This window comes from Ornithorhynchus anatinus, chromosome 4 (assembly GCF_004115215.2).
Source record: "Ornithorhynchus anatinus isolate Pmale09 chromosome 4, mOrnAna1.pri.v4, whole genome shotgun sequence".
Classification (NCBI taxonomy): Eukaryota; Metazoa; Chordata; class Mammalia; order Monotremata; family Ornithorhynchidae; genus Ornithorhynchus; species Ornithorhynchus anatinus.
In genome coordinates this window covers 40,874,994-40,889,633 of record NC_041731.1, presented here as the reverse complement: position 1 = coordinate 40,889,633, position 14,640 = coordinate 40,874,994, and the positions used below count along the sequence as shown (strand labels likewise).

The following is a 14,640-nucleotide window of genomic DNA, read 5'->3' as shown; positions in this document are numbered from 1 at the left end:
TTTGGGGTCGGTGGGGTAGGGGTAAAGAGAAAAGTAAGTGAAAAGTCTAATGTACCAGATTATATAAAGCAAACGAATGCAATACTCACCACATTATGACCCCATACAGCCCAGCTGGTGTCAGTCCTAATTAAAAAAGGAGTGTGATTTAACTGGCATTTCTACTGCTCTCCCTTGGCAGGCTTTTTGGGGTTGATCTGGGGATATACTAAAGACAGTTATCCCAGACTCCACAGAAGTCAGAGAGTTGTAATTTCACTAGTTGGTTTGTTCAAGGTTCTGATATGAAAACCAAGGTCTGGTTAGATAAAGGCCCCCTCTCCCCACCCCCTTCCCCTCTGCCATTGCTACTGCCACGCTTCCCGGCCCAGCACCCGAGGCATTACACGCAGCCCTTTGCTACCATGGCTTCAAGGTTAAGCTGGCCCTTACTTCTACCCTGTTCTCCAAGGAGAACTGCAAGATAGATTTATTTACTTAGCATTAAGGGCGAAAGAGTGTGTACATTTTTACAGAACAAGCTGTTCCTCTCTCCTATTGAACTTTCCCAAAGGCCGCAAATCAAATATCCTGTTGTTCAGTGGAAACAGGAATGGGCACGATTCTGTCTTCTCTGGGCCTTCCGCTGCGTTATTATTTCCGCTCCACTCAAATGCACACGTCCTAGCAGCTCCTTTGGATTCAACTTCAGAGTGATGAGGAGCAGAACAAATTACCCTCTCTCTCCTTTGCGGACAAAATCTCCGGGACAGTTCAAGGTCACAGGTCTAATAGCTAAATCCTGTCTTTTAAGGGGTTCCCTGTTGTCTGGGAGATAATAATAATAATAATAATAATAATAATGATGTTGGTATTTGTTAAGCGCTTACTATGAGCCGAGCACTGTTCTAAGCACTGGGGTAGATACAGGGTAATCAGGTTGTCCCACATGAGGCTCACAGTCTCAATCCCCATTTTATGGATGAGGTAACTGAGGCAACGAGAAGTCAAGTGACCTGCCCAAAGTCACCTAGCTGACAGGGGGTGGAGCTGGGATTAGAACCTATGACCTCTGACTCCCAAGCTCGTGCTCTTTCCACTGAGCCATGCTACCCAGGGCAGATAGGTATAGACAATTCCTGCCCACATGAGCTTACAGGTTAAAGGGGGAGACAAATGTTCTGCACACAGTAAGTGCTCAATAAATATGATTGACTGATTAAAATACATTACAGATAGATATGTACAGAAGTGCTACGGGGCTGAGGGAGGGGTGACTATCAAACTGCTTAAATTCCTTGATAAAATCAAATAGGCCAAAGGGCTCTAATGAAAGAACAATTTTCTTTTTAATGGATCAGCCATTCAGTGATATTTACTGAACACCTACAGAATGCTCTAAACTTTAAGTTCTTTGTGGGCAGGGATCCTGTCTATAAACTCTGTTGAATTATACTCTCCCAAGGGTTTTGTCAGTGCTCTGCACATAGTAAGAACTCAACAAATACCACTGATTGATCGAGAGCAAAGTTGTGTACCAAGCACTTGAGAGAGAACTCTTCTCGAGGCTTAATTAAGTACTCTACATACAGTAGACACTCAGTGAAAACTATTGATTGATTGGTTGATCAGCTGGGAATGAGGCAGCCAAGCAGCATGGATTCTAATCCTGTCTCACTCTGAGACTTAAGGGAAATTGCTGAAGCTCTCCCTTGGTGTTCTTAAAAGGGGACAGATATCACCCCCCAACCATCTCAAGAATACTATGGGATAATGGGACAGATGCCCTCTCTATTTTAATGCTGAGTATTTAATTGATCCCAATTTGCATATTGCACTTCTCAGGCGCCAGACCTAAAAGGATACAGAGGCACAGTATGGACAGTTTGGATTTACTGAAGTTCCCCTTGGAAAAGGTGAGTGCAACTGGATTGTCAGAGAAGGGAGGTGAGCAGAGGCAGGCCAAAGAGCCTAAGAGTTTACAGTCATTAGGCGGGAGAGATTAAGCATCAGTGGAGTGGTTTGTTGATGGGTCTGTGTTGCAGGAAGCCTGCAATTAGCAGATATCACCGTAGTCAACCTGATTAGTCGAGGGTTTCTAGGGAGCTGGGATGAAGGAGACCAGCTGAAAAGGCACCCAGCCAGCAAATGCTGTGTTTACCGTTTTGAAAACGACCCTTTCCACTGGCGGGCTCTTGGCATTAACGTCTCTCGCCTTTCAGCTCCCGGTGACAAATGTGGGCCTTTTATTGCTCTCTGGGTGCTGCCGGCGAGGGGAGAGGGAGAGGCGGGTTAAAGCCTTCCATCTGTCCCTGCTCTCACCCCCATACCCAGAGCATCTCATTTTGAACATCACCATCATTTCGGGTTTGAGAAAGCCTCTTTGCTCTGAACAACGCCAAGCTTTCACACTGGTCCACAACCTCACAGCTTTTCGTCAAAAGATGCCACACAAATCGGAAGCCTGAAACTTTGGCAGTGACACCATTTACAAACATCCCCTTTTCCCTCGCGCTCTGCATCCCTGCATTATTGACCATTTTCTTTTTCAACCTGATTTTCATTTTGCCGAGAACGATCCAGCAACTGCTGTATTTGAAGAGAAACTGTGGGTGTGAATGTTCCCAATCTATTTCCTTTCTTAGTTTTAGGTTTCTCATTATTTTCCCCCATTTCTCCTTAGGCTGGAGTTCTCTCTGCATCGGGTGCTTCCGGAAAGTCTCCTCTTTGGAAGTTCTTTTTATTAGCCTTTCTTCCGTCTAAAAATGTAGTAATAGTAAAATGTTTACTATTAGGATTCTCTGAGAGCCTTCCACTCCTGTTTTCCTCTATGTCATCCGAATCCCCTTTTTTCATATCCTCATCTCTGACCCTCCTGGACCCCTTCCTGGAAGTCTGATGCCAATGATGATGATGATTGCAATGATATTTATTACGCTCTTACTATGCACCAGACACTACACTAAGCATTGGGGTAGATACAAGGTAGCCGGGTTAGACACAGTCCCTCTTCCACAAGGGGCTCACAGTCTAAGCAAGAGGGAGGAAAGGTATTGAATCCCCATTTAGCAGATGAGGAATTAGAGGCACAGAGAAATTAAGTGAGTTACCCAGACTCACACTGTGGGCAAATGGCCGAGCTGGGATTAGAACCCAGGTCCTCTGACTCCTAGGCCAGTGCTCTTTTTAGCTAGCCTCGCTGCTTCCTAATAATTAGCCCATAATTAGGTATTGGCTGCTCCTCCAATCCTACAGCTTAGAAAATGATTTATCCACTACTCTCCATAACTTCATTTGGCCTATAATTTCCAAACCCTGACTTGCAACCCCATCCCAAGCAGGGTCACCCTCTGAGAATCCAGTAGTATCTCTGAGGTTTCCAAACTGCGTTTTGTTTGTGTTCTTGGTTCCTGGTCAGCTTCTGTCAGCTCTTATTTGCTCTCATTTTCTGGATCAGGCCCTTTTTAAAGTTCTGTTCCTTATTATGATAATGATCATAACAATAAGGAACAGAACTTGGAAAGAACCTGACTAGGAAAATGAAAGCAAATATGCCAATAGTATTATTATCTGATAATTATATTATTCTTATTATCATTGTTATTATTCTTTTATAAGCACTGGGGTAGCTACAATATAATCAGGCAGAACACAGTCCCTACCCAATCTGGGGCACCTAATCTGTGGGGAAGAACAAGTTTTTTATCTCTGTTTTAAAGATGAGGAAACTGAGGTGAGAGAAGTGAAGTGAATTGCCCATACTTATATAGCAGACAGGTGCCAGGGCTGGGATTTGAACCCAGATAATAATAATAATTATAATGTTGGTATTTGTTAAGTGCTTACTATGTGCTGAGCACTGTTCTAAGCGCTGGGGTAGATACAGGGTCATCAGGTTGTCCCACTTGGGGCTCACAGTCTTCATCCCCATTTTACAGATGAGGTAACTGAGGCACCGAGAAATCAAGTGACTTGGCCAAAGTCACACAGCTGACAGGTGGCAGAGCCGGGATTAGAACCTACGACCTTTGACTCCTAAGCCCGTGCTCCTTCCACTGAGCCACGCTGCTTCTCTAACCTTAACCTTAAGGCTGCTTCTCTAACCTAGGAGTAAGATAACCTTACTCCCAGAGACTTGACCTTTCTACGAGGTTATGCTCAGTTAGAGTAAATGAATTAATTAGCATTAGTTCACATGAATGCTAAAATGCCTGACTCCCAAGCTTGGGCTCTTGAAACCTCCCACTGGGATAGATGGAAGAGAAAACTCCTGTTCAGCTTACTCCCATGCATTCTGGGGAAGTGGCGTGACCTAGTGGAAAGATCCCGAGCCTGGGAGTCAAAGTAACTGGGTTCTAATCCTGGCCCATCCACTTGTCTGCTGTGTGACCTTGGGCAAATCACTTGACTTCTGTTGCCTCAGTTTCTTCATCAGCACAATGGAGATTCACTTCTTGTTCTCCCTCTTACTTAAACTGTGAGCCCCATGTGGGACCTGATCATTTTGTATCTACCCCAGTGCTCAGTACAGTACCTACCACATAGTGAGCTCTTAACAAATACCACAATAAACAAATACCATTCTTCCCCTCTCGTCATGTCCATTAAAGCAAAAAGACTTCAATCCTGTGAAGTTCCACAGTGACTGTGCTCTTCCTTCCTTTGCTGGACAGTAAGTCAGGAACTTTTTGTTTTTTCTGTATCCCCTTGGTGGGAACCAGACCAAATTACTCTGCAATTTTTCATTTCAGACCCCATTTGAGCCTCCTGTGGAGGAGCTTGAGGTATGGGGGTTGGGGATGGCTGAGGAGGAGGAGGAGGAGTGTTTGGTTATTTCCAACAAGATCATAACTGGCAGTTGCCACACATTTCAGAAGCAGTGTGGCTTAGTGGAAAGAGCACAGACCTGATAGTCAGAGGGCCTGGGTTCTAATCCTGGCCAATAGTCTGCTAGTAACCTTGGGTAAGTCATTTAATAATAATGTTGGTATTTGTTAAGCGCTTACTATGTGCAGAGCACTGTTCTAATTACTCGGGTAAATACAGGGTAATCAGGTTGTCCCACGTGAGGCTCACAGTTAATCCCCAATTTACAGATGAGGTAACTGAGGCACAGAGAAGTTAAGTGACTTGCCCAAAGTCACACAGCTGACAAGTGGCAGAGCCGGGAGTAAAACTCATGCCCTCTGACTCCGAAGCCCAGGCTCTTTTCCACTGAGCCACGCTGCTTCTATGTGCCTCAGTTACCCTCATCTGTAAATTGGGGATGAAACACTCTTCCCTCCTACTTAGACTGTGAGCCCCATGTGGGACAGGGACTGTATCTAACCTGATTAACAAGTACATTTTTTTCAAAAAACAATAAAAAACATGCCGCTATATTCATGGACAGTGCACTTGTACACTGCTGTCCTGCATACACAAGCCCTCATCACTCTCCTACCCCTGATCCAGAAGTGAGTTCAGACAACATCATGCCCAGTAACAGGCCCTAAGTCCAGGTACAGGCCCACCCTCTTGAGCCTTGGCCGAGTCAGGGGTTGGGCGAAGCCAAGGATTTCAGCTCCGACAACCTTCTTCCTCAGTCTCTCTGTAGAATTGCCACGGATTTGACAGCAGTCTCCTGTTTTGGACCTGACACATTTCCTTTTCCTCCTGACCCTTCCAAGCTTTCATTCAACACGTATACTCAATCCTGGCTTCAAATCCTGTCAATTTAACCTTCACGACATCTCTAGAATCCGCCTCTTCTACTCCATCCAAACTGCCACTATGCTGATCCAAACATTTATCCTACCCCACCATGATTACATCAGCCTTCCTCTTTGACCTCCCTGCCTCCTATTTCTTTCCTCCCCAGTACATATTTCACTCTGCTGACCAGATCTTTTTTTAAAAAAACCAGTCCACCTCTCCCCATTCCTCAAAAACCTCCAGTGATTGCCCTCCAGTGAAACTCATTAACATTGGCGCTACCTCACCTTACTGATCATCTTCTACAGCCCAATCCACACATTTTGTTGCTCAAACGCCAACTTACTCATTGTACCTCAATCTCATCTTCCATACCACCGACCCCTTGCCCGCATCCTCCCTCTGGCCTGGAACTCCTCTCACACCATAACCGACAGACCACCACTTTCCCCACCTTCAAAGCTCTACAACAGTCACATTTCCTCAAAGAGATATGACTAAGCCATCATTTCCCCTACGTGCAACCCACTTCTGCATCACCAATGCATCCCTTAAGCATTTTGATATTCCCCCCACCCACAGCCTCAGAGCATTCAGGTATATATCTTTATACTCGGCCATTTCTCTTGCTGTTTATTTTAATGTCTGTCTCCCCTAATAAACTTGTAATTCCTTTGGGGGCAGAGATTGTTTTCTACCAACTTCATTGTATTAAAGTCTCCCAAATACTTGATAAAATGCTCTGCATACAGTAAACACTCAATAAATATCACTGATTGCCTGATGAATTCCTGCAGAAACTCTCTTGGCTCTCTTCTGCCCATCCCCTCAAAGACAGAAACCATTTTGTCAGTAACAAAACAGCAGATGCATGCATTTCTCCTAGAACACAGGTATTACAGCCTTGACAGATCCCACATTGTGTGTTACAATTCACGCTTTGACTGGACTTACAAGCAAGCACGTAATTTGCACATCCTACTTTCCATCTTGTTTTACCCAAAAGGTTGTGAGTTGTCATAAATTTCCCGAATTTCCTAACAGCATTTGATCCAAAATGCATAGAGGAAACGTGTGTTTTGGAAGAACCAGACTGTAAGTTCATTGTGGGCAGGGAATGTGTCTTATATTGTTGTACTGAACTCTCCCAAGAGCTAAATACAGTGCCCTGCACACAATAAGCGCTCAATAAATATGATCCATCGATCGATTGATAACTGGGTGCGTTATCCCCATTATAGGGATGGGGAAAGTGAAGCACAGAGAGATTCAATGATTTGCCCAAGTCATACTATAAACCATTAACAAATCAGGATTAGAACTCACAGTTCCAAAGCTTCCAATTGGGTTACCCAGCCTTCCATTTCTCCCAGATTCTCCAAAACCTTTTTCCATGGTATTTGTTAAGTGCTTATTATGTGTCACGCACTGTTCTAAGTGTTGGGGTGGATATAAGTTAACCAGGCTGGACACAGTCCCTCTCCTCCATGGGGCTCACAGTATAAGTAGGAAGGAAAACAAGCACTGAATCCCCATTTTGCAGATGAGGAAACTGAGGCACAGAGAAGTGAAGGGACTTGCGGTATAGAGCAGGCAAGGGCCTAAGTCCTCTGACTCCCAGGACCATCCTCTTTCCACTAGGCCATGCTGCTCCTCCATGGCTTATTGAATTTAGGACACATATTACAGCCAACAGGTGTTAATGCAGCATGAGAAGAACCCACCCCATTCCAGTTTCCCTCCCCTCTTAATTGTAAATCCAGATGGCTCTGCTTTGTCCAGTCTGAACCCTGCTATGCATTTTGCACCCAGAGAAAGGCTCTAACATGTACAGTAACTCTGGAGCCACAACCGGGGGAGCTCGCACTCATAGAGTTCCCAAAATGCCATCTCATTCACCCTGGACCCAGAGGCCTTTCCTGTTCACACCAGATCTATGCTCTGTCTTTCTCCCTCCAGGACCAGAATGGAGACAGCCATCACCTGGAAGGTCTAAAGATGACAGGGAAGGACTTCCTGTCCCTCCCTGGGAGAAGCCAAAAGTATCAGGAGAGTCCACCCGGCTTGGAAAGGAAGCCCCAGGATGGCACTCACTCTCCTGTGGATGCCAATGATGTCCAGGTCCACGTCCCTCAGACGGTAGGAAGATGCTTTTAAACGGAGCCCTCCTTGAGCCACTCTGCATTTCTGAGTTCACTCCTCTCACTCGAATACCGTTTGGTCCAATCTTTCTGGACGTTGTTTCTTCCAGAGACACCGAGGCTAAGTGCCTTTTCTGAGGGTAGAGCCTTTCCCCGAGTCCTGCAAAAACATGACTCAGAAAGGGCAATCAGTCAATCGTATTTATTGAGTGCTTACTGCATACAGAGCACTGTAGTGAGCCCTTGGGGCAGTATAATATAACAGAGTTGGTAGAAGGATTCCCTGTCCACAGTGAACTATGAGTGGAAGAAGGCAGAAAAAAAAGTAACAATATTAATTTGGGTATCTGTTAAGCCTTTACTATGTACCAAGCACTATACTAAGCACTGGGGTAAATGCACAATAATCAGACTCACAGTCTAAGTAAGCAGAAGGATAGGTATTGGATCCCCATTTCACAAATAAGGAAATGGAGGCTCAGGTGGTATTTATTGAGCACTTACGTGTGCAGAATACTACACTAAGCACTTGAGAGAAAAGAATACAGCAGAGTTGATAAACACGTTCCCAGTCCACAAGGAGTTAACAGTCTAGAGGAGGCAAGATAAGTGACTTCCCCAAGATCACACAGCAAGCAAGTGGCAGAGTTGGGATTAGAACCCAGGTCACAGTTTATATACCTCAGTGCTGTACTCTGGTGTCAAGAAAATCAGGATCACGATGGGAGGAGCACAGTTTAGAGGCCTCCTGGTCATTCCAACCTGACACCAGGCTCTCACTGAGGTCAGATGGGAAAGCAGAGCATCGGGGAGGCTCAGCTGGGTGGGGTGTATGGACGGAGAGCAGATAAAACCCTCAAATAAGAAGCTGGCTTCTTTTGAGATTCCAAAGATCCCTCTGAGAGCTGCCAGTCTGCTACTGAGCAGAAGAAAGGACGGTGTCCCAGAGCCAGAGATAGAGAGAGGCCAGCTGCTCTCGGGACCGGCCATGGCTGGGTCCCTTTGGTAAGAGGAAAATCCAGCTGGGCTTCCTGCTAAGTCGGGAGCAAGCAAGGTTGTGTCTCCTGCCAGTATGGGTCACCCTGTCTGACCCTGTTCACTAACAGTGCCCTCTTTGTGATCTGCCTGCTGGGCACTGGCTACCCCTGCCCCTCTTCCCCCCAACCCTCCCCACTTCCTGCCCACCTGAGAGTCAAAGCTGGCTGCCTCTGTGCTGAGGGCCACTTCGAACCTTGAGCCAGAACGGAGCCGGACCAGGTGCCCGGAGAGGGGCAGGGCGGGGGTCGGGGATAGGAGCTCCTTCTCAAGAGGAGAAGCCCAGGGGCTCGATATGGATTCTGGGACCCCTGCCCCCTCAGGCCCACTTTCCTGCAGGGCTCAGTTTTCCCCTCTCTGCCACCAGGGTGGAGCCATGGAAGCAACTCGCAGTCTTGGGTCGCCAGTAGGAACCGATAAACGGTCTTTGGAATCCTCCCCAGGCACTCAGTGAAGAGCCCTGTAGCCATTCTAATTGAAGTTGAGTAGGGAGTCTGAGTTGTGGAGTGTGGGTTGTATTGTGTTATTCTATTGCATTGTACTCTCCCAAGTGCTTAGTACAGTGCTCTGCACAAAATAAGCATTCAATAAATACCACTGACTGATTTTGCCCACTTCGGATTACACGTCCTGAGGCTCCTCTGCTCATCCTGGTGAACATTCCTTCTTCCCAGGCATTAAGCTCCACTTTGGACATATGAAAGAGTTGAACAGAGGTAAACCAGGATTCCTCATTGGCAGCAAGGTCTGTTCTGGGGAGTGGAGTGGGGAATTATTGTCCTTGTTGTCCAAGGAATCGTGAGGATGGGACAGCAGAAAAAGGCAGAAGAGAGGAGGTGGGCACTGCTTCTTGAAAGCTTTCCTCTTCCTCGCTCTTTAATAATTACAGTCTTCGTTAAGTATTTTCAGTGTATCAAGCACTGTACTAAGGACTGAGGTAGATACGAGATAATCAGGTTGGACCCGATCCCTTTCTCACATGGGGCTCATGGTCTAAGGAGCTCTAGCTCGCTTCTGCCAGCTCTGCCTTGATATGTGGCGGTGATTTTCTGTTGTTTCTCTTTTACGAGATTCACTTCTGTTCAGATCAGATCCAGTTCTATTTGAGGAGGTTTTAAATATATATTAACAAAGAAACTTGGGTGGTTAAAAATAACCTTTATAAATGGTGTGGAGCCAGGGATCTATCTGATTAGATTAATTGTCTTGAGCCTCCTGCAGAAGTCCATGTGTCAAGGCAAAGGAGACTTTAAAGTGTGTGTGGAGAGGGGAGGAGATAGGTAGTGAAAGACTGGCTTGGTCCCGTCAGAGCTCCTAGGTTCTGGCCTAGGAGTTGGGGCGCTGGGCCCTGAATGGTTAAAGTGGACTGCCTCGTTCTCTGGATGCATCCCTGGATGATGGTCTCTCCAGAACAGGAGATTGACAGATTTGCTTGTTTTTTAAATGGCATTTGTTAAGTGCTTACTCTGTGGCAGTCACAGTCCTAAGCATTGGGGTAGATACAAGCTAATCAGGTTAGTATTTGTGAAGAGCTTACTATGTGCCAGGCACTGAACAAAACATTGGGGTAGATACAAGCTAATCAGGTTGGACAGGGTCCATATCCCACATGGGGTTCACAGTCTTCATCCCATTTTACAGATGAGATAGTTGAAGCACAGAGAAGTGAAGTGACTTGCTCAAGGTCTCACAGACACACCCAGATGTCTTGAAGCCTCCAAACCCCAGGGTTTTGTAAGGTGCTTTGAGGTCTCACGAGGAGGTAGTTCCTACCTGTCATTCCTGCTGGCTGGTAGGCAGGTCGTGTGGGCCTGATGATGGAAGAGTGTTCTGGACGTAGAGGAGGCGGCGGCGAAAAACGTGGAAAAGAAGGGTCCCAAAACGCTGGTGGGAGGTAAAGTAGGAGCCTTAAAGAGCAAGAGAAGGGGGAAGTCAATGCGTGGCTCAGTGGAAAGAGCCCGGGCTTGGGAGTCAGAGGTCATGGGTTTGAATCCCGGCTCTGCCATTTGTCAGCTGTGTGACGGTGGGCAAGTCACTTCACTTCTCTGTGCCTCAGTTACCTCATCTGTAAAATGGGGATGAAGACTGTGAGCCTCACGTGGGACCACCTGATCACCCTGTAGCTACCCCAGAGCTTAGAACAGTGCTCTGCACATAGTAAGTGCTTAACAAATACCGACATTATTATTTTTAAAACGAGAGAGGAGGTGGAGGAAAACTAGTCCAGCTGCTGCCTCTTGCTCTTCTCTCCTCCTGGGGAATCAACCCCAACCTGGAGATCTAACGAGAGATTCAGAGAAAGACAGAGAGAGAGAAAAAAACAGAAAGGGTGAGAGAGTGTGAGAGAAAAAAAGGAAAAAGAAAGAGAGAGCAAAGAGAAAGAAAAGTGGGGGCAGGTGGGGTGGGGGAAGAGAAGCGAGAGTAGATGGGGGAGAGAGTCAACCTTCCAGGGAAGACGGGAGATGTGGGAAATGTGGGACAGGCAGGGAGAGCTCTTTTAGAACACACGTGACTTTCTGCCCTGAGAGCTTTTTCCACGCTTTCCCCTCCACCGCTGTGTGGGGCCCGCCCTGGGCTGAGCTGACAGCACCTTCACTCAACAGGAGACAGGAGGGAATAATCTTCAACCTCCTCATTTTTCTCCCCCGGATCTCTCCTCCGGAGGCGCTGGCTTAGAACTGGGAAGGGAGTCCCCTAAACAAAGCACTCAAGAAGGAGAAGAGACGGTGGCAGCACCCCAAATCATCCACTGGGAGCAGGGGGCTCTTCTGGGGACACAAAAGCTGGTGTGAAGCAAACTGGGGAGGGGTCCGAGAGGGTCTGTAGTTTCCTTCCCCAGTCGACAGCAGCCTCGTTGGACGCCACATAAATCAAGTTGTGCTATGAAGGTAGGAGGCGGAATGCCACTGTTTCTGTGAATTTTGCTTTTGCTCAGTTTTTGGATTGTTGGACTGGATTCAGGGTATGAAAGTATTTTCTTTTCCCTTTTCCTTTCTTTTTTTTGTTTTTGGAGGGTTAGGGGGTTCCAGGGAGGCAATGCATGCTAACCCCACCCACCCCAAATTCAAACTCAGCAGCTGGCTCCCCATGCTGGGGGAGAGAATTTTCAGGCTGGTCCCGTTGAACTCCCTTTGTATTTTCAGCGGAGCAGGCTAGTTTGAGGTCACGTAGGTTGTCCACAGCAGGCGGTGGGTGATTTTAACCTGAACAAGCTAAGGGCACATTCCTCCCAGGATGTTCCCTAGGGTGGATATTTTGTACTGTGAGGAGGGGAATGCAGTAGTTCTCTAGGGCAGGTTACAGGTCCGGGGCAAGCTGATCAATGATTTTCCATGTTAGGGATCCCAGATTGTGTGGACTCTTGGCTTGTTTCTGCCCTGTCACATCATTCAGACTCCTATTTGATTTGGGGGTTTGGTGCCCAGGGCTGAGATTGGATCAGTCTCAGCTGGCCACTGGGATGGGGCACAGTGAATCTGGAGACTCAACCCCCCTCCCCAGAGGAAATGATTGGGAAATAAATCCCATTCTGAGTCCCCTCCCATCTCCTACACTCCTTCCCAATCGATGGGATTTATTGAGCGACTACTGTTTTTAGAGCACTGTACTAAGCACTTGGGAGAATACAGTAGACTATAATCCCTGACCTCGAGGAGTTCACAGTTTGGCTTGAATAAGCCCTAACTTGGGGGGGAATCTGGCTCTTATCCCCAGATGATGTCTGAAGAGGATTGCGTGCAACTCTTCGGCTCCCTCCATATGAGGAATGTCCTTTCATCCCTCAGTATAAGTACCTGGGTAAAGCAGACATATCTTTGTACAGAGGTGACCCAGCAGGACTCCTGGGTTTGTGTCTCCAGTGCTCATCGATGAAATGGCTTAAAAATATTCCTCTTCCGGGGGTGTTGTGAAGCTTAATGAACATTTTCCTGGCACTCCGAGCGACTTAGAGGAAAGGTGCTGGGAAGGCGCTGGGGGCTATTATTAGAGCTGAAATGCTGGGCGGCAGAGCGCTGGGATGATTCCTTTTTTTGCCTTTCAAAACAAAACTCCAACACAGCCCCGCCACATTGATACCCACCCACAGACGGACAGAGAAGAAAATAATCCTTTTTCTTAAATGTGGGGCCAGTTCTTCTGTGGGGAAGTAGAAGCGAGCAGAGCATCTGAAAGGCCGATAAGTGGAAAGAAAAGATGACTGGTGCAGGGGCTTCTGGGTTCTGTGGGTGCTGTCGGGCTTGCCCCGGGACATGGTCAAGGAAGAGGAAACTTGGGGCAAGGTAATAATAATAATTATAATGATGGTATTTATTAAGTGTTTACTTTGTGCCAGGCTCTCTACTAAGCGCTGGGGTGGATACAAGCAAATCGAGTTGGACACAGTACCTGTCCCACGTGGGACTCACCGTCTCAATCCCCATTTTACAGATGAGGTAACTGAGGCACAGAGAAGTGAAGTGACTTGCCCACGATCACACAGCAGACAAGTGGCAGAGCTGGGATTAGAACCCAGATAGGGGGAAAATTGCTGAGAATGGCTAAGCCACATGCCTGTAACCAGATGAGGCATCTCTCTAACCCAGGCCTGGTGAAATGTTTTCCCGAGCCCAGATTGATTGGTATTGGGTGTCATCTTAAAGCCAGAGGGATGCAAGGGAAAGAGGGAAGCCTGGGTGCCAGGGCTTTTTGGCATTCTATTCATTCATTCAATAGTATTTATTGAGCACTTACTATGTGCAGAGCACTGTACTAAGCACTTGGAATGTACAAATCAGCAACAGATAGAGACAGTCCCTGTCCATTGACGGGCTTACAGTCTATTCAGGGAAGACAGACAGACAAAAACAATAGCAATAAATAGAATCAAGGGGATGTACATCTCATTAACAAAATAAATAGGGTCTCCCCAAGTCGGGGCTGAGCTGGGTCCAGAGAACCAAGCACTCTGACAGTACTTCAGCCTGAGGAGGTAACCCTTGCCTGTCAGCGCTAGTGTGCTAGCCAACCCCACATCTTCAGAAAGGAGAGAAAAATCTAGTGGGAAAGAGTGGGACCACCTAAGAATGGACACCAGCTGAGTCAATCCAGGAAAGGCAATGCCAGCATGACATAGTGGATCAAACACGGGCCTGGAAGTCAGAAGGTCATAGGTTCTAATCCCAGCTCCGCCACTTGTCTGCTGTGTGACCTTGAGCAAGTCACTTCATTTCTCTGGGGCTAAATTATCTCATCTGTGAAATGGGGATTGAGATTATGAGCCACTCATGAGACAGGGACTGTGTCCAACCCAATTTGCTTGTATCCACCGTAGCACTTAGTACAGTGCCTGGCACATAGTAAGTGCTTAACAAATACTATTATTATTATTATTATCATTGTTATGTCTGACCAGGAGGAGTTCAGAAGAGATGGATGGGCACACCCTTCCCCACACAGTTGCCTAGATGCTCCTGCCCCTGCAGCTGGATGGGGTCTCAGCCCTCCCTGATTTTCCCTGCTTCCTCCCCATCAGTCTGTGGTGACAGGTCTCTCCCCTCGACTCCCCCTACCAGAGCACTGCAGAGACCATCAGTCCCATTCCCCCCGAGGTCAGGGCCCATGAGGATACACCTGGGTTGGCCCCTCAGGCTGCTCTCACCTAATGGACCTCCTCAGCGAGGCTTACCCTCAGGGGAACCCTGGAAGAATACCAACTCTGTTATATTGCATTCTCCCAGGTGCTTAGTTGAGTACTTTGCACATAGTAATCATTCAATAAATACCATTGATTGATTGATTGATGGGGAATATC

At 47.0% G+C, this 14,640-nt stretch overlaps 1 protein-coding gene across 1 annotated transcript in view; it reads left to right on the top strand.

The window, feature by feature from the left end:
- GPSM1 (G protein signaling modulator 1) overlaps window positions 1–14,640 on the top strand; it is a 151,201-nt gene that overhangs the window by 100,383 nt on the left and 36,178 nt on the right. The window contains exons 10-11 of the mRNA XM_029063160.2: window positions 1,825–1,895; window positions 7,633–7,812. Of these exons, the coding sequence (XP_028918993.1) occupies window positions 1,825–1,895; window positions 7,633–7,812 (251 nt within the window). The remainder of the gene's footprint in view (window positions 1–1,824; window positions 1,896–7,632; window positions 7,813–14,640) is intronic.